At 40.8% G+C, this 21,625-nt stretch overlaps 1 protein-coding gene across 1 annotated transcript in view; it reads left to right on the top strand.

The window, feature by feature from the left end:
• MYO1E (myosin IE) overlaps positions 1 to 21,625 on the top strand; it is a 233,980-nt gene that overhangs the window by 123,228 nt on the left and 89,127 nt on the right. The window contains exons 5-9 of the mRNA XM_024232358.3: positions 6,919 to 7,006; positions 11,841 to 11,930; positions 16,034 to 16,165; positions 18,805 to 18,939; positions 20,442 to 20,574. Coding sequence (XP_024088126.1) covers positions 6,919 to 7,006; positions 11,841 to 11,930; positions 16,034 to 16,165; positions 18,805 to 18,939; positions 20,442 to 20,574 — 578 coding nt within the window. The remainder of the gene's footprint in view (positions 1 to 6,918; positions 7,007 to 11,840; positions 11,931 to 16,033; positions 16,166 to 18,804; positions 18,940 to 20,441; positions 20,575 to 21,625) is intronic.

Raw genomic sequence — 21,625 nt, 5'->3', positions numbered from 1 at the left:
CTTAAAGGTTTGCCTTCCTCTGATCAGTAGAGCGCTGGCCCCTGACACAGCTTCTCTCACCTCCTTTTCTAGCTCTGCCACTCACTAGCTAAGTGTCCTTCAGCAAGTTGCTTACCTTTTCTCACTTCAAATAATGGAGATTGTAAAAGCACCTACCTCACAGGGCTCTTATGCAGACCAAGTGATTGACACATGTAAAGCACTTACAACAGTCTCTGACATGCATGATACACACAATGAACACATCCTACCTACAATTATCATAGCCACAATATTTCAGTGTGTTCCTTTCAAGCCTCCTTTGGAATTGATGTTATTTCTCATCATCTGGACTATATTTTAATAGATGAACAACTGTGTTCATCTTTTATAACTCTAGAATTACAAAAATTGGTTTTTAAAAAACTATCCCTATATTTTTAATCCTTGGGTTATACCTTTTGAAATAAGAATTGTGTTCAGTACTATATCTCTCTATATTTGAAAAAAAAAAAAAGCAGGGTCTAATTAAATAAGTCCAGTGGGAATTTCCATTGTCTTGTTTATCTTCCTGACACATTGACACAGTTGATCCCGACTCTGTTGGCCCCCATGAAGCCATATGCATCTTCCTGCTTCTCTGTGTGCCTCTCTGACTTTTCTATCTTGTTCTCTGTGTTTGCCATGTTTTTTGCCCTTTACAGCTTTAAAGAGTTCAGGCATTAAATTTTGTGGGATGACTTCAGGCTGAGTCTACCCATTTCCTCGTGACCAGGCTCAGGTCATGCATTCTAGGCTGGACTACCATAGAAACAATGCAGGGCTCTTGATCACCTGGTTCCGTAGGCATCTGCTTGGTTTCTTCTCATTAAATTAACTGTATTTTCTTTTAGGATGTGTATTTTGTGGGGATATATTCTCAGATTATGACAACATCCTTCTCCACATCCAAACCTCCACCTACCAGCCTTAGCATCCATTAATGACTCCTGGTCACCTGTGTGATGGCTGCCAAATGGTGATATATCTGTTTCTATCATTGCTTCCACACTTATTAGTTGGTATTCCACTGTGAGGAAGAGCTTTCCTTTCTCTCCTGTTTACTGATTGACTCATTTACTTTCTTATGGCACTATGGAATTATGGCTTCCTATTTTATTCAAAGGATCGTAATCCCTTATTATCATTACTTATTTTGATTTGGCCAGTGGGAACGCCTTCCAGCTGGCTCTTATATGCTTGACACGTCCACACCAGTCACTGTACATTTCCTTACCTTTTGGCACAGTTATATGTTCCACACCCAGTTTGAATTTTCCCCGCTCCAGCCCTGGCATTGGTCATTTCCCAAAGCAGCCCTGATTCCTTTTATTGAAGAATAGTATTCAGAGACCAACAAAAAGTGTGTCAATTTTGAATAACTAAGTAAATAATATATCAGTTGTTCTATATAGGTAAAGACAAGTTCATCGGTATGCTGCCTTGAGAAAATGGAAGTCTAGAGTCTATATAAAATGTAGCACGAAATGGCACAGGCCAGAACCCTTGGTGCATCCCCAAACCTGAACCCAAGGTCACTGTCTTGGATCTCTGCACTGCCTTCTAGCTCCACTCCCTACCCCTCCCAGCTTGCCACATCACAGTCAAGGCCTATTATTTATTTACTTGTTTATTTTATTTTATTTTATTTTTTAGAGACAGGATCTCACTTTGTTACCCAGGCTGGAGTGTAGTAGCTCAACAATAGCTCACTGCAGCCTCAACCTCCTGGACTCAAAACGATCCTCCCTCCTCAGCCTCCAAAGTAACTAGGACCACAGGAGCACACTGCCACACCCAGCTAATTATTTTTAATTGTTTTTATTTAAAAATTTTTATTTTTATTTTTATTTATTTATCTATTTATTTTTGAGATGGAGTCTTGCTCTGTCACCCAGGCTGGAGTGCAGTGGTGCAGTCTCAGCTCACTGCAACCTCTGCCCCCTAGGTTCAAGTGATTCTCCTGCTCGGATCTCTTGAGCAGCTGGGACTACAGGCACATGCCACCACACCTGGCTAATTTTTTTGTATTTATGGTAGAGACGGGGTTTTACCATGTCGGCCAGGCTGCTCTTGAACTCCTGACTTAAGGTGTTCCACCCGCCTTGGCCTCCCAAAGTGCTGGGATTATAGGCGTGAGCCACTGCACCTGGCCAATTGTTTTTATTTTTATTTGTTTTATTATTATTATTGTTATTTCTTTTGTGTTTGGGGGTTTTGTTTTTGTTCTTTTTAAGAAACGAGATCTTGCTGTTTGCTAAGGCTGGTTCTCCAACTCCCTTGGCCTCCCAAATGGTTGAGATTACAGGTGTGAGCCACGGTCTCCTCAAGTCTTGTTTAACTACCCATGAGTCCCTTCATATGTACCCCACAGAATTTTTGCCTCTTATGTATGGCTCAGGCTTCATCCCAGCCCCTAACATGTGTACACACAAGTACACATACACACATGCAACACACCTGGCTAATTTGATTGTCCTTGTTGAGATGTAACTAGTTGTGACTTCGTTTAGGAATCTTCTGATCAGGGATAGCTGCCACTCCCAAATCCCTAAAACCATACCCACATCTCCACTGTGTTATTAATAGCCTTTGTATACTGGACTTCTCTGTGAGACAGTGAGTGAGCTCTTCTCTGACAGGAGCCACATCTCATTCTGGCCTTTGGCTTAACACACTGGGGCAGAGGAGGGTGTTAGACAATGTGTGTTGCATGAAAAAAAGGAGATATTATTTTTGTTTTAAGTGTTTGTCCTTTTTAAACCACAAACAAAAAGTTGGAAAAGTGATATTTCAATTACATTGATTCAGCCAGTTACAAGGGAACACCAGTTACTGTGGTACAGAGCCAGGCGAGAGATTTTTAGATCAGAAATGGGGGATGGGAGTGCATTGGTGAGTCATCCAACAGTGGTAACAGCTGATCCTACTTATTTTATGGAATATCTCAAAAAATCAAAATAAAAAAGAACTGAAATATTTTTACATTTGCTGAATAAGTTTAAGTGAATAGAAAATACTATTGACTTTTAAGTGAGGAATAACCTTTCTCAGAAAAAGAGTTATGGTCCTTGAATTATACCATTGTAAATGGCTGTTTTCCCCCAGAACATTCTTTCCATTTTGTTGATATTTTACTGTATGTTTCCATTTCTATAGTTAGTACACAGACCCCCACACACAGACACACACTCTACAATACTTCCTATTTGAATTAATATTTCCTATAAAGTCTGTTATGACTTTGATTTAAAATTGCTTGGCTTGTTCCCAGCTGGCTATACAAGAACTAGGGATTTTGTTAGAAATTCCTATTCCTAGACTGTGTCCCTAGAGACTGGGATCCAACAGGTCAGAAGACGGGCCCAGACATGGGCAATTAAAAAGTACTCTGACGATTCTGATAGGCTGCCAGATTTGGGAACCACCGGGATATTTTCCTAATTTCTAGAGTATTTGTATGTGTGTGTCCATTTTATAAGTCAATTAAATTAGGATGGGTTGACTGGAAGCGTAAACAAAGCAAATTGCTCTACAATAACTGCTGTGAGATACGAAGTAAATAATTTGGGATATATTATTTTGTCTAAGACCTTCACTTTCTTTTAACTTGGGTTTTAGTCCTGGAGAAGAAACAATATTTTCTCATCCCAAACAGGCCAGCATAATTATGGTTGTATATACTGTAAGTTTCAAGTCATTCTGTAACATTCCATTATTGTACTATATTTTGACCAAATCACCAGCCTCTGATCAATAAAAATTCTTCTTAAGTGTCTGTAAATTGAAACCAAGTAATAAAAATTCCGATCAATGTTTAGTGAGAACTAATTATTTTAAGTCTCCTGGAAAAGATGACAGTTGCTGAGAATGTAGATATCCTATTTTTGGAACTAGTATCCTTATTTTAATATATTAAAAGAGCTACTTTCCATTATTATTACTTTCTTTTGTTTCCAACAAAAGAGACAAAAATTTCATGTCTGAATACAGTATTAACCAAAGACACATTGGGGGGATTACTAGGATTACTGTCCTTTTATAATTCTTTTTTAAATTTAATAAATTCTCCTTTATATATATTATTTTATAATTCTAATAGGGTTTGCTCACACTTGCTGTCTCTCTCTCTCTCTCTCTTTCCCAGCTTGTTCTAATGAAGTTTAAATGTGACAGTGTAAACTTAAGGATAGGAAGTTGAATAATAATAATGTAATGAAATTGATCAGTGGTGATTATTGTGAGATGTTATCCCTCCCTTTTCTCTAGAAAAGCTGTTTTAAAAAATCTGAAATACACAAATTTCAAAAAATCTAAAATATATATATATATATATATATATTTTTTTTTTTTTTTTTTTTTTTTTTTTTTTGAGACAGAGTTTCATTCTTGTTGCCCAGGATGGAGTGCAGTGGCGCAATCTCGGCTCACTGCAACCTCTGCCTTCCAGGTTCAAGAGGTTCTTCTGCCTCAGCCTCCTGAGTAGCAGGTACCTGCCACCACGCCCAGCTAATTTTTGTATTTTTAGTAGAGACGGGGATTCACCATGTTGGCCAGGCTGGTCTCGAACTCCTGACCTCAGGTGATCTGTCCACCTTGGCCTCCCAAAGTGCTGGGATTACAGGCATGAGCCACTGTACCCGGCATAAAAATCTTAAAAAAATCGAAAATTATGAGAAAGCACATCAAAAGAAAAAAGAGCCAGGTGTCGTGGCTCACACCTGTAATCCCAGCACTTTGGGAGGCCAAGGCAGGCGGATCACCTGGGGTCAGGAGTTTGGGACCAGCCTGGCTAACATGGTAAAACCCCGTCTCTACCAAAAATTAGAAAATTAGCTAGGCGTGGTGGTGCACACCTGTAATCCCAGATATTTGGGAGGCCGAGGCAGGAGAATCATTTGAACCTAGGAGGTAGAGATCGCAGTGAGCCGAGATTGTGCCACTGCACTCCAGCCTGGGCGACAAAGTGAGACTCCATTTCAAAAAAACACAAAAAACCATTCCTATACCAGCCTCCTAACAAGTCAGGAATATTTCTTTTTCCTTGTCAATTTGTTTTTGCCCATACATTATTGTCACATAGTTGTAAACTTGTTATAAATATAGTATCTTCTATTCATATTACCACTTAACTTAGGCTATTCATATTACCACTTAACTTATCTTTATGTTGCTACGTAGTCTTTGTAAGTACTTCAAATGACTGTGCAGTATTATATTGGGTGGTTGTGCCATTGTAATCTTGGACTTTCCAATATTCTTGAATGTTTACATTGTTTATAACTTATAAAATGGAGTTTCATTGTTGCCAAAACATGTAATTCAAATGAGAGAGTGCATGTGTTGACCCTGGATCTAGTAAATACATCATCTGAGTATGTCAACCATTTGAAAAGATAATTTCCCCATGGAGTTGAATTTGCCCGACCTACTTACTGCCTGTGAGTAAGCATGTCCTCTGGAAGAGTGTGACACCTCGTCCCAGGCTTGCTGGTTTTCTACTTGCTACTGTAGCTTACGAAATTTCAGTTTGGTTTTCTTATTCATGTGACCAGGAACCCAGGAGCATAGCACTAGGATGGTGAGTGACTTGCATAGATGGGTTCAGACTTTTGAAGGTCATGAGCTCTGAACAGAGGATGGTTCCCGCCTCCCCATAATTTCTTTAAAACCATATTATTAGTTCAAGGAAATTCAGCGATGTTCTGAGTTTTGCTATATGGCCAGCTCAATTCTCTGTTCGTTTGTTTCTTTTGTTTTGTTTTGAAATGTAAAATTATTTCAAATTTCAGTTTCCTTTTGGGAATGGGAGTGTCACCTTGCTTGGTTGTTCCCTAAGCAAATGTTTTCTCTTTCCTTGAGTAACTCAGCAATCGATAACAATTAATTTGGGCTGGATATTCATAGAAGAACATTTGCTCTGCACCCTAAAATTTTTTATCGCAAAGCGCGAACAAAAGTATTGTCCTACGAACTTGTAGCAGTCTGAATTTTTCATACTAATTCCCACCATCATTTTATATGACATGGGGTTCTTTAATTCTATCCTGGTAACACAAAGGGTACCAATAGAAAGATGAAAAATCTGACTGACTTAAGCATGTTTTGAATTGAGGTCATTATCAATTCAGGGGGATTTTGAAGAGCAGACTATATATTATTAACAAAAGGCTCTCCCCATGCAGGAAGGCTACCCAGCGGAAGGTGGCCTTTGTTACTCAGGATGTGATTAATATTGCTTCAAAGTTTAATTTTAGAACTTCTAAAATAAGGAAGCTTGCATCAGTTCAAGCCACATGGTTTGAAACCTCAGAGTGCCCACTTTTCTTTTCTTTTTTTAAATTACAAAAATAGCATATGCATTATAAAATGTTTGAAAACTAATGAATTAAAACAAGTTCCTCTAGTCTCTGTCTTTGACCAAAGCCTTTGTTAATATTTTGTGGTAGTTCCAGTCTTTTTTTTAAGAAAAAAAAAGTTGTAATCATGTTTTGTATATAACTTGAATGACTTATTTCACTTAACATGATTTCATTTGCTTGTTTCCTGTGTTTACAGTCTTCATGTCAGTTGTAATTTATGTAGAATTCCACCCTTGTGATACTCCATAATTTTCCTAATCATATCCCCCATTATTGGGCATGTAAAATGCTTAATGGTCAGTGGTGCGCACAGTGGTTAATTATCCACACCATGTTAATCCGGCTCACATGGGCAACCTAATCCTGCTGTAACTTGCCTTTCTCTACTGGTGTTGTACTCAAAAAAAAAAAAAAAAATTCTTTTCTGCCTGTTTTCTTTTTGTTTTTTTGTTTGTTTGTTTTGTGTGATGGGGGAGACAAGGAAGGGAGCTGGTCGCAATCCACTTCTCAGTTGGGCACTTTGTCTGTCTTTCTTTAGTGGTGAAAGTGGTGCTGGAAAAACAGTGGCTGCCAAATATATCATGAGCTACATCTCCAGAGTGTCTGGAGGAGGGACCAAAGTCCAGGTGAGTGGGCAGTGGCCCATTATGATACCTTATGTTATGGGAAATGTAAGAGGCTCTATTTGCTGTTAGAAAAGAATTTTTCTTCCACAGAAAAGACACTGGTTCTTCTATAACTGTGAAACTTGAAATCTGGAGTGGAAAGGAATAGCATATGTGTGTGTGTTTGTGTGTGTGTGTATTTTTTGTGTGTATCGTGTGTATTGTTTGTGTGTGTGTGTGTGTTTTTTTTTTTTTTTTTTTTTTTGAGACAGAGTCTTGCTCTGTTGCCCAGGCTGGAGTAGTGCAGTGGTGCAATCTCGGCTCACCACAACCTCTGCCTCCCGGGTTCAAGCGATTCCCCTGCCTCAGCCTCTTGAGTAGCTGGGATTACAGGTGTGCCCCACCATGCCCAGCTAATACCATGCCCAGCTAATTTTTGTATTTTTAGTAGAGATGGGGTTTCACTGTGTTGGCCAGTCTGGTCTTGAACTCCTGACCTCAGGTGATCTGCCTGCCTCGGCCTCGCAAAGTGCTGGGATTAAGGAATAGCATATTTTGAGGTAGATGTGCCTAATATATAATGAACTCCTACAAATCAATAAAAAGATCAGCAGCCCAAAAGGAAAATAAACAAAGGACATGAAAGACAACTCATAGAAAAGGAAATATAAATTACTCACAAAACATGAAAGTATGTTCACCATCATGATAAAAAGAAAAATGCAAATTAAAACTGCATTAGAAAACTATTTTTTGCCTATCAGATTGGCCAAAATCTTACCATGTTTTAAACACTTGATTGGTAGGAAGTAGGGACACAGTTGTTCTCATACATTGCTGGTAGGAGATGAACTAGTACATTTCAGTAAAGAACATTTCAGCAAAATCTGTTAAACTTACACATATATGCCATTCGACTCAGCAGTTCTGCTGAAAAGAATTTATTCTTTAGATATGCTGAAATGTATACAAAATAATACATGTATAAAGTTATTTCTGGCAATTTTGGTAATGCAAAAGACTGGAAACAACTTAAGTGTTCGTCACTAGGCAACTGGTGAAATAATTTGTGGTTTGTTATAGAATATTATACAGCAATAAAAATGAGGCTTCATGTACTGATTGTACTGATAGAGAATGGTCTCCAAGATGTATCATTAATTACAAAAGACAAGGTTCAGAACATTGTTTGTAATATATACTGCCATTTGAGGGATCAAAAGAGAGTGTACATTTATATTTGTTTGGATATGTATCGCATATCCCTTGAAGTATACACAAGAAACTGTCAACAATGGTTGTCTTGAGGGAGGGGAGCTGGGAGGTTGGGAGAAGGGCCTACCCTTCCTGTATACCCTTTAGAAACTTGCATGGTTTGAACTATGTGAACCACTTGCCAATTCAAGAAACTTATAAAAATTTTAAAGGACATAGACAGAGAAAGGGTTTAAGAGAAGGAAAAAACAGAGATTAAAGAGTGTAAAGGAGTGTTGGGAAAGAGAAAAGATCCAGAGAATGAGGGTACTCAAGAGGTGAAAATTAAAATCAGCATTGGCAGGAATGAGTAAATCCTGCTCCCCAGAGCCATGGATGAGGGTGATGGCGAGCTAAGGTCCATAAGGGGCAGCCCAAGCTTGGCGCTCATCACCAGTATGCACCGCTGGTGACAGAATTCCTTCCAAAGATTAGTTTTTTAAATCAGAATTATTTAATGTTATTGCCATGGTCAGCTGTAGACTTTCAAAAGACACATAAAATTCTCTTTATTGTGGTTCCTTTTTTTTTTTTTTTTTTTTTTTGAGATGGGGTCTCACTCTGTCACCCAGGCTGAAGTGCAGTGGCGTGATCTCAACTCACTGCAGCCTCCTGCTCCTGAGCTTATGCAATCCTTCCACCTCAACCTCGCAAGTAGCTGGAACCACAGGTGTGTGCCACCGTGCCTGGCTAATTTTTTTTGTGTTTTTGGTAGGGACAGGGTCTCACCACATTGCCCAGGCTGATCTCAAACTCCTGAGCTGAAGCGATCCACCCACCTGGGCCTCCCAAAGAGCTGGGATTACAGGCATGAGCCACCATGTCTGGCCCCTTTCTATTAATTAAATAGTGTTCTATCATATACTGGTAGATCAGAAAGCTTAAGGTAGAGCCAAACATTCCTCCTTTGAGTTTGTGGATCAACTCTTTCTATCTTTTGGTTGCTGGCCAGACGTGCCTATACCATTTAACAACAGCTTCTCTCAGGGAGAGAACAACAGACAGAATCTTCTCTATCTCTTCCTTTCTTTAATTACAGACTTTAAAACTGAGAATATTTATGTATCCATCCATCCATCCATCCATCCATGCATCCATTCATCCATGCACCCATCCATCCATCCGTCCATCCATCCTTCCCATCCATCCGTATCTATTCATCAGTGATCAGTGATGTCCAACAGAATTTTGTGGCATGTGGTGAGCATATCAGGGAAAAGAGAAAGGGCAAACTAAGGTTGCAGAGTGAAGGGTTCTTAAAGTGGCCTCTTTCTCTGAATGAAAGGAAGATGGAGAGCAGCTCTGTCCAGTAGAAAGATGAAGCAAGCCATATGTGTAATTCTAAATTTTCTAGTAGCCACGTTAAAAGAAGTAAAAAGAGAAAAAGGAAATTACTTTTTAAAACAGTATTATTTAACCCAATATGTAAAAAAATGATTTTAGTATATAATCAATATAACAAAATTAATGAGATGTTTTATTTTTTTTTTGGTACTAAGTCTTTGAAATACAGTGTGTATTCTACAGTTACACCTCAGTTGGGGTAGCTTATGGCTTCCATATTAGACAGTAAGGGCAGCTCTAGAACCTAGGTTCATGTGGTTCAGTCCACTTGCTTTTCTCTATTCCTGTGATTGTACTGGATCCTGAGAGGGTTGACATGGAGAGAAGAATCCAGGATGCTGTTTTGCTGCCTTTTTTTTTTTTTTTTTAAAGACAGAGTCTCGCTCTGTCGCCAGGCTGGAGTGCAGTGGTGCAATCTCAGCTCACTGCAACCTCTGTCTTCTGGGTTCAAGCGATTCTCCTGCCTCAGCCTCCCGAGTAGCTGGGACTACAGACGTGCGCCACTATGCCCAGCTAATTTTTGTATTTTTAGTAGAGATGGGGTTTCACCATGTTGGCCAGGATGGTCTTGATCTCTTGACCTCATGATCCGCCTGCCTTGGCTTCCCAAAGTGCTGGGACTACAGGCGTGAGCCACCGCGCCCAGCCGATGGGCTGCTCTTTTACCTCAGTTTGCTCTTTCTCTTTTCCCTAATATGCCCGCCACATACCACAAAATTCTGTTGCACATCACTGATTGTTGATCAATACATATGGACGGACGGACGGATGGATGGATAGATGAATGGATGCATAAAGATTCTCATTTTTAAAGTCTGTAATTTAAAAAGGCAAAAGATAGAAGAAGATTCTGTCTTTTGTTCTCTTCCTGAGAGAAGCTGAGTGTTGTTAAATGGTATTTGCATGTCTGGCCAGCAAAAAAAAAAAAGATAGAAAGAGTTAATGAAGAGCCACAAACTCAAAATAGATTTTACAAAGAAAAGCAGAGTTTATATAAATCCACGAGTTTTTAAAAGAGTAGGCAGGTTGGAAGTATGTTTCTAAGCTTTGAAACTGACCCATGAAAGGACCACCCAAAATTGCCCTTGGGGCCATGGCTAAGGATGATTCCCTAGTCACAATGGAAGCCCAGTTCTCATTTCTCATGGCAGTTTCTCTTCTGAATGTTCAGGAGGGTGCCTGTTACACCATTTGTAACACTTTGGCTGTTACATAGTCAATTAGTAGTTCATTAATTTACTCCTCTTTGCTACACCCCTACGACCTAGTAGCCAGACTGCAGACAGTTAATGTTGATTTTTCTCTTCCTGTTTTCCTATGAGGACAATGATACAGAGCCCTTGGCTTGGAATTAGTCAGTAGCTAAAGAGCACAAGCCAGAAGACTTGTTATTTCTGGAACATGTTTAACCATCGCATGTGAATAATTACAAGTACAAGGAATGACTCACTTGTTGAAAGACTTCTCCAACATCAAATTCTATCTATTGAGCTGTCTCATGTCTATGGTGTGTTTTGCACGCTTCTGCATAGAACTGGGATGTTTGAAAAACAAATCCTTCCTCCCTAGGCCAGGACTTGTTCCACACAATCCACTGTTGACCCTTGCTGCTCAAAGTGTGTATCAATGCTGGCAAAACCAGCAACACCAGGGAGCTGGCTACAAATGCAGATTCTTGGGCCTACCCCAACCTACTAAGTCCATATCTGCATTTTGACAAGATCCCCAGGTGATTCATGAATATTAAACTTTGAGAAACACCAGGCTGTATTTCCATAACCTTGTTTGGGGAGGAGAAGTGGATTAATTTTCCTTAAGATAACTTGTGGTGAAGCAGGTGGAGGTACGCTGAGATGGGTTGGTAGAGTAGTTGGGAAGGGGTAGTGAGAAGAAAGACCCTGGCCAGAACAGCAAGGAGACACCCCTTCATGTACCACTTCACTTTCGGTGAAGTTGCAGCAATCAATTTGGAAACCCAAGCTGAGAACGTTTGTATGAATAGTTCCTGATTCACAGTGGCGCCCTGGCTCCTGGGGACCCTGCATCAAGCCGTGGGAATTGGAAGACCCAAATACACAAACAGGTTGGGGTCTGTCATGGTGAAAGAATAAATCCTCCAGAAACCCCACCAGTGCCACATGGATGTGGGGCCCCTCACCTTAATGCGTTCAGAAACCAGGTCCTTAGAGAAAGTTTGGCGTACCCTGTGTGGTAGGTGTTCACACCTTCCTAACCTCCGGTCTGTTTGCTGGGACAGCACGTGAAGGACATCATCCTGCAGTCCAACCCACTGCTTGAGGCCTTCGGGAACGCCAAGACTGTCCGGAACAACAACTCCAGCCGATTTGTAAGTCTCTTCCCTGTTTCAAAGAGTGTCACTTGATTGACGATGTTAATGTTTCTGACTGAAGTCCAGTATCCCACAGGAAATGGGAGCTTTTCACGTATCATCAGGAGGCCACCTCTTCGATCTTTCCTTCATTTTCTATAGCAGCTTGCCGCCAAGCTGCAGTTTGCCCTTTTTTGCGCCCCGGGGATACAAACAAGATAATTTTGAAAATCATTTTCCACATCAGTTGCCTTACTAAGGAAAATAAATGAAGAAAGTGGCAGCTTTGGCCTTGGAAGCGTTGTCTTTATGCCCTGGAGAAAAGACCTTCTTTCCTAGACCAAGAAATAACTAGAGTAGATGGGTATCCCAGGTATCATTTCCCACCGGCAGTGGTTTTGCTTCTTAGAACTTGGTCCATAGACTCTGAAGGGTGCAGAGAGTTGGTCTGATCTGGCACCTTGGAGAGAAACTTCCTCCTCTCCGTCCCTCAGAGCAAGCTGCCTGCCCACCCCAGCCCTCTGGCTTTGTGCATCTGTCTTATGCCCTACTCATATAACCTAACGACATCCCAAAGTGACTGGACCTGGCCTCACAGGTTGCCTCTTAACTGGCTTACTTAACTGGTAATGAAAATGTCAACCAAATGCATTGTTGTGAATGCTCATTTAGTCATGTTTCTGTCTGGGTGTCTCCAGAGGGGGTAAATAGGAAAGCTGGCAAGGATGAATATGAGTATGTTCCCCTTGACAAAAGCCACATTTACAAAGAAACAAATGTTTACCCAGTAACCTTGATTTATATAGATTTTGCATCTCATTTCAACCATAGATCATGTCTAGCACTAAAGTATTCACGGAGCCATCTGTGCGGCTGATTCTGGAACATTTTAAAATAAATAAGTGGGAATTTTGGAGAAAAACAATTTTCTTTTCCACTGTCTATTTTGGAAAGAAGCTTCTATTTCCAAGAGAATTTTTACTATGTGCTCATATAATAATTGTCAAGTTCCCTGGTGGGTTCTATCTGTTAGACTTGCCCTTACTTTCTTTGCTTTCCAATATTATTCAAACTACTCATTTGTTTGTCTCTCATATTTGGGCCCAATGCCTGAGTTGTGTTATCTTGAGGAAGTTTTCCAGATAATAAAATAGGAAAGAAGAATTAAACAAATTTTCCACTTGAACTTTCTTCTTAATTTTCAATCTAAATCTTATAAAAATGGACTTGACCAAATTTAACTCTTTATTTACCTTTTCCCCTGTCTTGGATTCCTTGGAGACCAGAAAAAAAAATAATTAAATTGATATTTTCATTGATTTTTGCAATATAAATTATTCATTATATTTGGAGGATATATCAGTTTCTGTAAATAACAAAAACACTCAACATTTATTATTTTTCTAATTGCAAAATTTTATACAACCCTGATAGAAAGATGGGAAGAGACAATTCAGACAAACACTCACCTACACACACACATGCGCACACACGCTCTCTCTCTCTCTCACTATTCACCATCATGGATGAGAGAAATGTAAATGAAAACCACATATCATTTTCTGTCTCTCAAATGGGCAAACATTAAGTTGATTGATAATAATCGAGAAAACACGCTATTGGCTGAGAACTGACACATTCTTCCAGGAAAGTGATTGGGCAATTGTTATTAAAATTTTAATCATTCATTATCTTTGCCCAACAATACTTTTAGAATAAATTACATAAGTTTCCTGCTTAAATAACTACTTATTTTAAAAGATATTCATAATATATTGTTAAATTAAAAAACAGATTACAGAACAATATTTACAATATGTTCTTGTTTTTTTTTAATGTGCACATTATACGAAATGTAACTAAGAGAGAGGTATGTAAATCAAAGTTTGACATCTATGACAGTAATTATTTAGCAAGAGAATGAAGAAGTGGTATCAGGGTAGAATTATAAGTAATTTCACTTTTAAAAATGCACAGGTATTATGAAGCATAAGAATGTATACATTTAACACTTAGAAATCTTTTCAAGTTAAAGAATGTATTATGAAATATTTCAAACACCATTTAAAAATAATACAATGAACATCTATGTATCTGGCACCCAGCTTAGGAAATAAATCATTACCAAGAGTTGAGCTGAAACTTGTTTTCATTTCATTATCGAAATGCAAATGCAACATTTTATTCCCTTTATAAAATTTCCTGTTTTCCCCCCCAGGCTGCTATACAGCAGTCCTAAATATGTTAACCTTTTGTTAGAAATTTTAACTTTTATATGACAATTATGAGCCATGCATATGCATTTTATTATATTAGAGCAGTGGTTGTCAACCTTGACCACACATAAAAATCAGCTGGGTGCTTTTTGAAAACCACACAGCTCTGGGCCCTGGTCCTAGAGTCTGATGTGCGTGGCCTGGGCTGACAGCATGTTGAAAAGGCTCCCCAGGTGTTTCTAAGGGGCATCCAAGGTTGAGCACCGCTGCTAGGAGGACTTGGGAGCTTGCCCGTCCAACACCTGCCCTTCCCGGGTCAGATGTTCTGTCTGGTTTCGTTTTCCCTCAACTGATGAGGAATGGGGGATGGGCACTGAAGTATTCCCTCTATCACATGCCAAAAGGAAAGGGTGGTGAAGGTGGCCACCAAAGGAAGCACGGGAGCTCTCTTTCAGTGAGCTTTTCTCAGGTGCCACTGACATTCCGCAGAGCGATGGCTGGTGGTTCTCTGTGCCTGGTGCTGCTGGGTGTTTTCGTTTTTTGCCAGGAGGAAGAGAGTCATCAGATTAAGACACATAGACGGTTAGAGGCTGGCCTTCTTCGGTGGTCTTTCTTGATACCTAGAATAATTAAGAACAGGAACACAGCATGTACTCACACATTTGCAGTGTGCACAGTACTTTTCTTGCCCTTAATGAGTTTACAGCTCCAGTCACAGACATAAAACCCAGCTGAATTAATCCCTGAGATGGGTGGATTTAGTCAGCATATACATTTTTATGTTATTAAATATGAATGCGATGAGGCTGGGCATCTTCTCCAGTTTGACCATAGACCACACCACTCCCTCTTTTCCTTTATCTGTATTTACCCTTCTGACCTCTGAGGGTGCTTAAGTTTCTGAGGACAGGAGAGAAATTAAGTTCTAGTGAGAAAAAAAAAACAACAATTTAAATATACATATAAAATATATATAATAATTGTTATAATTATATATATAATTTTGATTCATTTTATTTTGGTTTTTGGACAGAGTTTCACTCTGTGGCCCATGCTGGAGTTCAGTGGCATGATCTCGGCTCACTGCATCCTCCACCTCCCGGGTTCAAGCGATTCTCCTGCCTCACTGGGACTGCAGGCACTCGCCACCACGCCCAGCTAATTTTTTGTATTTTTAGCAGAGATGGGGTTTCACCATGTTGGCCAGGCTGGTTGCAAACTCCTGACCTCCAGTGATCCACCTGCCTCAGCCTTCAAAGTGCTGGGATTACAGGCGTGAGCCACCGCGCCTGGCTATGTATAATTAATTTAACAACCTAGATACCTTTTCAACTACAGTCTAGGTTTTTATTTTCCTTTGTTCCCTATTAGCAGTCATTTAAAGAGGAATTTTCATAACAATGACACTGACAAAAATCCCTAGGCCCATCAGTAGCTAGAAAGAACTTTACTTTTAATAAAGTGTTTCCGTTTTAGATAAACATTTTAGATGCTCCATAGGTAAGAGAGATTGAGTGTTTTTGCTCAAAGCCATGAGATGAAGCCTGACAGAGCAAGAGTGCTCTTCCTCTGAAAGGCTGCCATGCCATTTTTCTGCCTCATGTTTTACACCTTCTGGTTGAGCAGACAGGCACCTACTGGGGGAAAATGAGCAAGGAATAGAGCATATCCTTATTTAGTCATGCTGGAATGATAGGTGCTCTCTCTAACAGAATTGTGTGGCTGGACAAAAGCATGGGTTATTGTCTGATTGAAAACTAAGGAAGTCTAGACTCAAATTAGGAGTAATTCAGAATGTGTGTTTTATTAATGAATTTCCTTGAATTATATACTGTATTCAAAGCCTGTTTGGGACATCATGTTTTGTTCACCAACCATTGAAGGAAATCCCTAACTTTCTTCCAGGGAAAATACTTTGAAATCCAGTTCAGTCCAGGTGGGGAACCAGATGGTGGAAAGATCTCCAACTTCCTTCTGGAAAAATCTAGGGTGGTGATGAGGAACCCAGGAGAGCGGAGTTTTCACATATTTTACCAGGTTTTCCTTTCTACTTTTTTCCTACCCATTTCCTGTCCCTTCTGTATGTTAAAATATTTCTCAGACTTCAGGCATAGACTATAGTCTGGCAAGCCAGGGAGGACTGATGATGATACCATGTACAAGTTAATGTGCAGAATTGTGAGAATGTCCTGCCCTCAAGGAGAGTGAGTTCTAATTGGAGTGATAAGACAGAAATTCCCCCAAAGCTAAATCATCAAGAAAGTATTGACATAACTTCAAAACAAAATGAGGAGTGCTGGAGTCTTTGCCAAAGGAATTTGTGTGGGCAGGTTTGGCTGGATAGTAGGAGAGGTGTGAAGGAGGTAGAGCCCGGATGGAAAGTGGAGGGGATTGATCAGGGAAGACAGGTGACCTGCACCAAAGCAGTGGAGGTGGGAGAGGGAAAGCCAGTCAGAGAGCCCGGCCTCAGCCTGTGTGCAGGGCAGGCATCTCCAGAACGTGAGCTATCGGAGGAAAGATTTGAGATAGGTTTGGGATCTTTAATGCCAAGTTGAAAAGTTTCCACCTAGACCCTCAGAAGTCGTGGAGAGTTTGGGGCCAGAGCAGTGTGCAGGGTGCTTTTTGGTTATGTTACAGGCTTCAGCAGTCATCTGAGTCAGCTACTTTTATTTTATTTATTTTTTTATTTGAGACAGGGTCTTGTTCTCTTGCCCAGGCTGGAGTGCAGTGGCACAATCTTGGCTCACTGCAACCTCTGCATCCTGGGCTCAAATGATCCCCCTGCCTCACCCTCCCAAGTAGCTGGGACTATAGGCACATGCCACCACACCTGGCTAATTTTTGTATTTTTCGTAGAGGTGGGGTTTCACCATGTTACCCAGGCTGGTCTCTAACTCTCGGACTCAAGTGACCCACCCACCTCAGCCTCCCAAAGTGCTAGGAGTACAGGCATGAGCCACTGCACCTGGCCCTGATTCAGCTACTTTTGTAAAAGGTTTTTAAGTACTTAAAAAATATAATGATGTTAATAACCAAATTTTTTATGTTCTATTTACTTATTAGTATTTTATATTGAAGATCCACATTAGACTTTCTTCGAAGAAAGACCTGGTCACTGTTTTTTGTTTTGTTTAGTTTCGTGTTTAGTTTGTGGATCACTGGATTAGAAGGACATTAAACTGTGGAAGTAGCTCACATTCAATCTTTTCAATTACACACACATCTTAGGCGATGCCAAATAATTCTTTTAGTTGGTATCTGTTGGTTGAAAAAGTATATAAATGATTAAAACTTCTGTGAATTCAGTCATTTTTAAAATTGTATTAAAGCAACATATATAGATAAGTGAAAAATAATTATATATTTCACTTAAATAATACCTAGTGCTAGACGGAAGTGTATAATGGATGTCAGGACTTCTTTAAATAAATACAAGCCCCAACCCTCCCCCAGGAGTCCTTTGCCCTTAGGGCAGAAACCACCAGAATAGAGGCTGGGAACTGATGGGTGCAGGGGTTCAAGATTCTGACATGAAAGTAATTCTTGGCCAGGTGTGGTGGCTCATGCCTGTAATCCCAGCACTTTGGGAGGCCAAGGTGGATGAATCACGAGGTCAGGAGATCGAGACCATCCTGGCTAACACAGTGAAGCCCCGTCTCTACTAAAAATACAAAAAATTAGCCGGCCGTGGTGGTGGGCGCCTGTAGTCCCAGCTACTCAGGAGGCTGAGGCAGGAGAATGGCGTGATCCCAGGAGGCAGAGCTTTCAGTGAGCAGAGATTGCACCAGTGTACTCCGGCCTGGGCAACAGAGCGAGACTCCATCTCAAAAAAAAAAAAAAAAAAAAAGAAAAAGAAAAAAAGAAGAAAAAGAAATTCTTGAAGCTACGAAATACATAGGAGTGGATGTGGGGAGAAAATCCTGCCACACAGGACTAGGGGACTTTCTAGATATGTAGGATCGGGAGGCATTGAAGAGCCAGCAGGCAAGTAGTTGAAGGAGAAGGAGGAAAGCCAGGATCCTGCGGTGTCACCAAGCCAGGGAAGCCTCAGGGCGACATCGACAGGATCAAATGCTCAGAGCTCTTGGGCAAAAGGGACGAGCTGGGGCGTGGGGGCCAAAAAAAAGCTGTTGGATTTAGGCACTGAAAAATAGCCATGCAAGGGTTCCGTCAGAATGGTGAGGGGAGAAGCTAGAATGCAGGTGGTTATGTCATGGCAAGGAAGTAGATCCTGCGGCTTGGAGAAGTTCACAGTCAAGGAAAAGCTTCTAAAGAAGGCAAAGAGTACCAGAGAGCAGGAAGTGGCATGGCAGTTTTTTAACATGCACCCTGCAGTGAGAAGCATGGAAAAGCCAGCTTAAAAAGTGATAGCAAGTTGGGCAGGAGCGAAGTAATTAAAATCTGTTTTGCTTTCCACTCTTCCAAGGGTGGCAGTCCAGTTGCTTTCAGTGGACAATGGAAAATCCTCAGCTCTTGCAGGTCTTTCCAGAGTTAGGAATCAAAATTTGCAGAGATGACATGGGGCTACTGTAAGTACGTATTTGGGAGCCAGGACTGCCTATAATTTTAGAAAGCAGAGATAGAGAGTCCTTGGGGATGGTGGCTGCAGGATGCAGCAGTGACTTCGGGTGCCTTGTGGTCCACATCATGCCTCAGCCCGTGTTCTCTTGCTCCAGCTCATCGAGGGCGCCTCTGCAGAGCAGAAGCACAGCCTTGGCGTCACCAGCATGGACTATTATTACTACCTGAGCCTCTCGGGCTCATACAAGGTTGATGACATTGACGACAGGCGGGAGTTTCAGGAAACTCTGGTAAGTGCCGGCACAGGGCCAGGCAGGATCTGCTCTCCCAACTGGCCATTTCCTGTGGCCGAAAGGGCAGTGAAGATTAATAAAGCAAAGAGCTGCATGAAATGTCTGCCTCTTTCTCTGTGAGCATTCTGTATGCTCATACATGTTTCAGTACCCTTACATAGCCGTGTGCCAGTTGCCTGAGGACTACTTAATGATTTGAGATTCACTTAAAGAAATGAATTCATCATTGTCCCCCGGCAGGAGCTCTGATAAATAGGCAAAAATGATTCATACGTTGAGCATACCTGTTTGCTGATGACCTACTCTATTAGTGAGCTATTTCCTTAGAAAAGCTAAGCAAACCGCACGTCTATGGACTGAATAGGTTTAGACATTTTGGAACGTCTTTAGTCTTTTCTCTTATTTCTTTTCTGGTTTTGAATACTCTCTTCCTCTCTGTATTGTGCAGGGCAGAGGACCCTTTTTCTGTGCCATGCCCTTCACATTGCATATATGTTATGGTCCAAGTTGTGAAACTAGGTAGATTATGGAGGGGTTCCATCCTGGGGGCAATAATGTAGAACTTTCTGGAGGTAGGCTGAACACCCACTTAGTCTCAAAGGCCTTCATTACCACCCACTGCCCTTTGAGTCTGTTTCAAGCTGGGGACTATTCCTCAACCCAGATCCAGAACTGAGCAGTAGACTCTGAATGAGCAGTGTGGGTTCAGTACATTTGTGGTTGAAAGGGACAGAAAGTTCAAACAGACTGTGTCCTGGGTGCCAGGAAACAAAATGGTATCAACAGGTCACATGACCTCAAAGCAGCTGGTGGGAAAAGTGCCAATAAGGAGTCTGCACACTGGTCCTAGAGTATAGTTTTCTTAGGAGATGTTTCTCTAAGATTTAGACATTTTAGCGGTATTTATTGCATTTAAGGGACCTCAGAAACTGGACTTTTAAATGATGCTTTTATTGGATTTCCTGGAGATTTTTCATTAAGATCCTTTTGCAAGTACAATATATTCTTATCCCTCCTGATGAAGGGAAGGATCTCTTGAGTCCACTTTGAGTAGGTGGAAAGGTCAGCAGCAACCTTCGAGGGGAAGCTGGCAACAAAAACACATCAAAGGATGAAGATAGGACTTGGAGACTTTGTGTACAACTACCACTCCTCCGAGTCTCTTTCCTCCTGGAGTATTCTCTTGTTCCTGGAGGATGGCATGCTATGCTTAGAGACAGAACTGCCCTTCCAGCATGAGTTTGAGACGTGAGAAGAATGTGTGCATTGGGCAGTGACCATGTTGTACAAGAACGTCCTGCTGTCATCACAAGCTAAGCCACATGTGACTGCACAACCCAATCTATGTTTTGGCTTTTTTTTTTTTTTTTTTTTTTTTGGTAACTCGTCTGTACTTGTCACACCCTTATTTAGAGCAGCTGCTCTGCCTTGGCTTCTTCCTAACGTGCTTTTAAAGCTGGCGACCAGCTTCTCTGGATAGTTTCTCTTTTCTCTTCCAGCACGCCATGAATGTGATTGGGATCTTTGCAGAAGAGCAAACGCTGGTGTTGCAGATAGTGGCGGGTATTCTCCACCTGGGAAACATCAGCTTCAAAGAAGTTGGCAACTACGCGGCTGTGGAGAGTGAAGAGTGTGCGTAGCCCTGGCACGTGGCCATTGAATGAGGGGTGGCTAGCTCTGATTAGAAGTAAACTAGCACTTTCCTTTGCTTAGATCTCAAATGGGAATATTGGGAAGAAGTGAGAAATCTACATGTCCTCTGTGGCAGAACAGAATGGCTTCACGAGAGACCAGACCTCTTCTATGCACCTGCCCCTGTCCTTACCCCCAGCCTTTCCAAGTCCCACACCATCGATTATTAATGGAATCGTTTCAATTTATCGTTAACCTGGGGAAAACTGGGAGGATTTCACACCTTGGTTTAAAGATGAAGTGATCTCTTTAATGGGGATTAGAGTAATGGTTTAATGCAAAAGATTTAGTGTCTTTATCAAAACCTTTTCAGTAACTGGTCTTTAGAATCTAAATTCACTTAAAGGTTTTAAAGAGGGAGCAATATAATATATGTAAATATGGGAAGCTCACAGCTTCACAGTTTGTTCCATGGATTGGATTACCTTGGATTTCTGAACACAGGAAAAGGTGGACATTGACTGTTGTGTTGACGTTTCTGATGATCACGTTTAATGATCACATCTGTATACCTGGAGACTCAGCACCTAAATGGTCGTTTTTACTCTTTGAGGAAAAAAATCAGGGTTCTTCCTACAGAGAGATGCTGTTGGTTGCATGTGCCCAAAATCTACCATAAATACAGTGGCACATGACTTTAGCCTCTTAGGCATCAACAGCTTGCAGGCTGCTCTCAGAACCCACACATCCTTTAACCACCCAGGAAGACATTCTTCCTTTCTCAGCATTCTTTAAGGATGATAAATTTAGATGCTTAGTAATAAATAGTATCCCACTCATTGCTGACAATGCAGTGGGGATATTTCCATTCCAAATAAGGTTCTTTTTTTATGTTTTTGTTTTCTTTTCTGATAAAAGAGGGAAGTTCTGCTGACTTCTGATGTCTATCTGATAAAGAAAAGATGAATTATGTTTACCAGGGAAGGGAGTAGAAAACAAGAAATATACAGGGTGTCCATAAAGTCTAAAAACATGACCTAATAATCATAAT

The sequence above is a fragment of the Pongo abelii genome, chromosome 16 (assembly GCF_028885655.2).
Source record: "Pongo abelii isolate AG06213 chromosome 16, NHGRI_mPonAbe1-v2.0_pri, whole genome shotgun sequence".
NCBI lineage: Eukaryota > Metazoa > Chordata > Mammalia > Primates > Hominidae > Pongo > Pongo abelii.
This window is presented reverse-complemented; position numbering and strand designations above follow the sequence as displayed.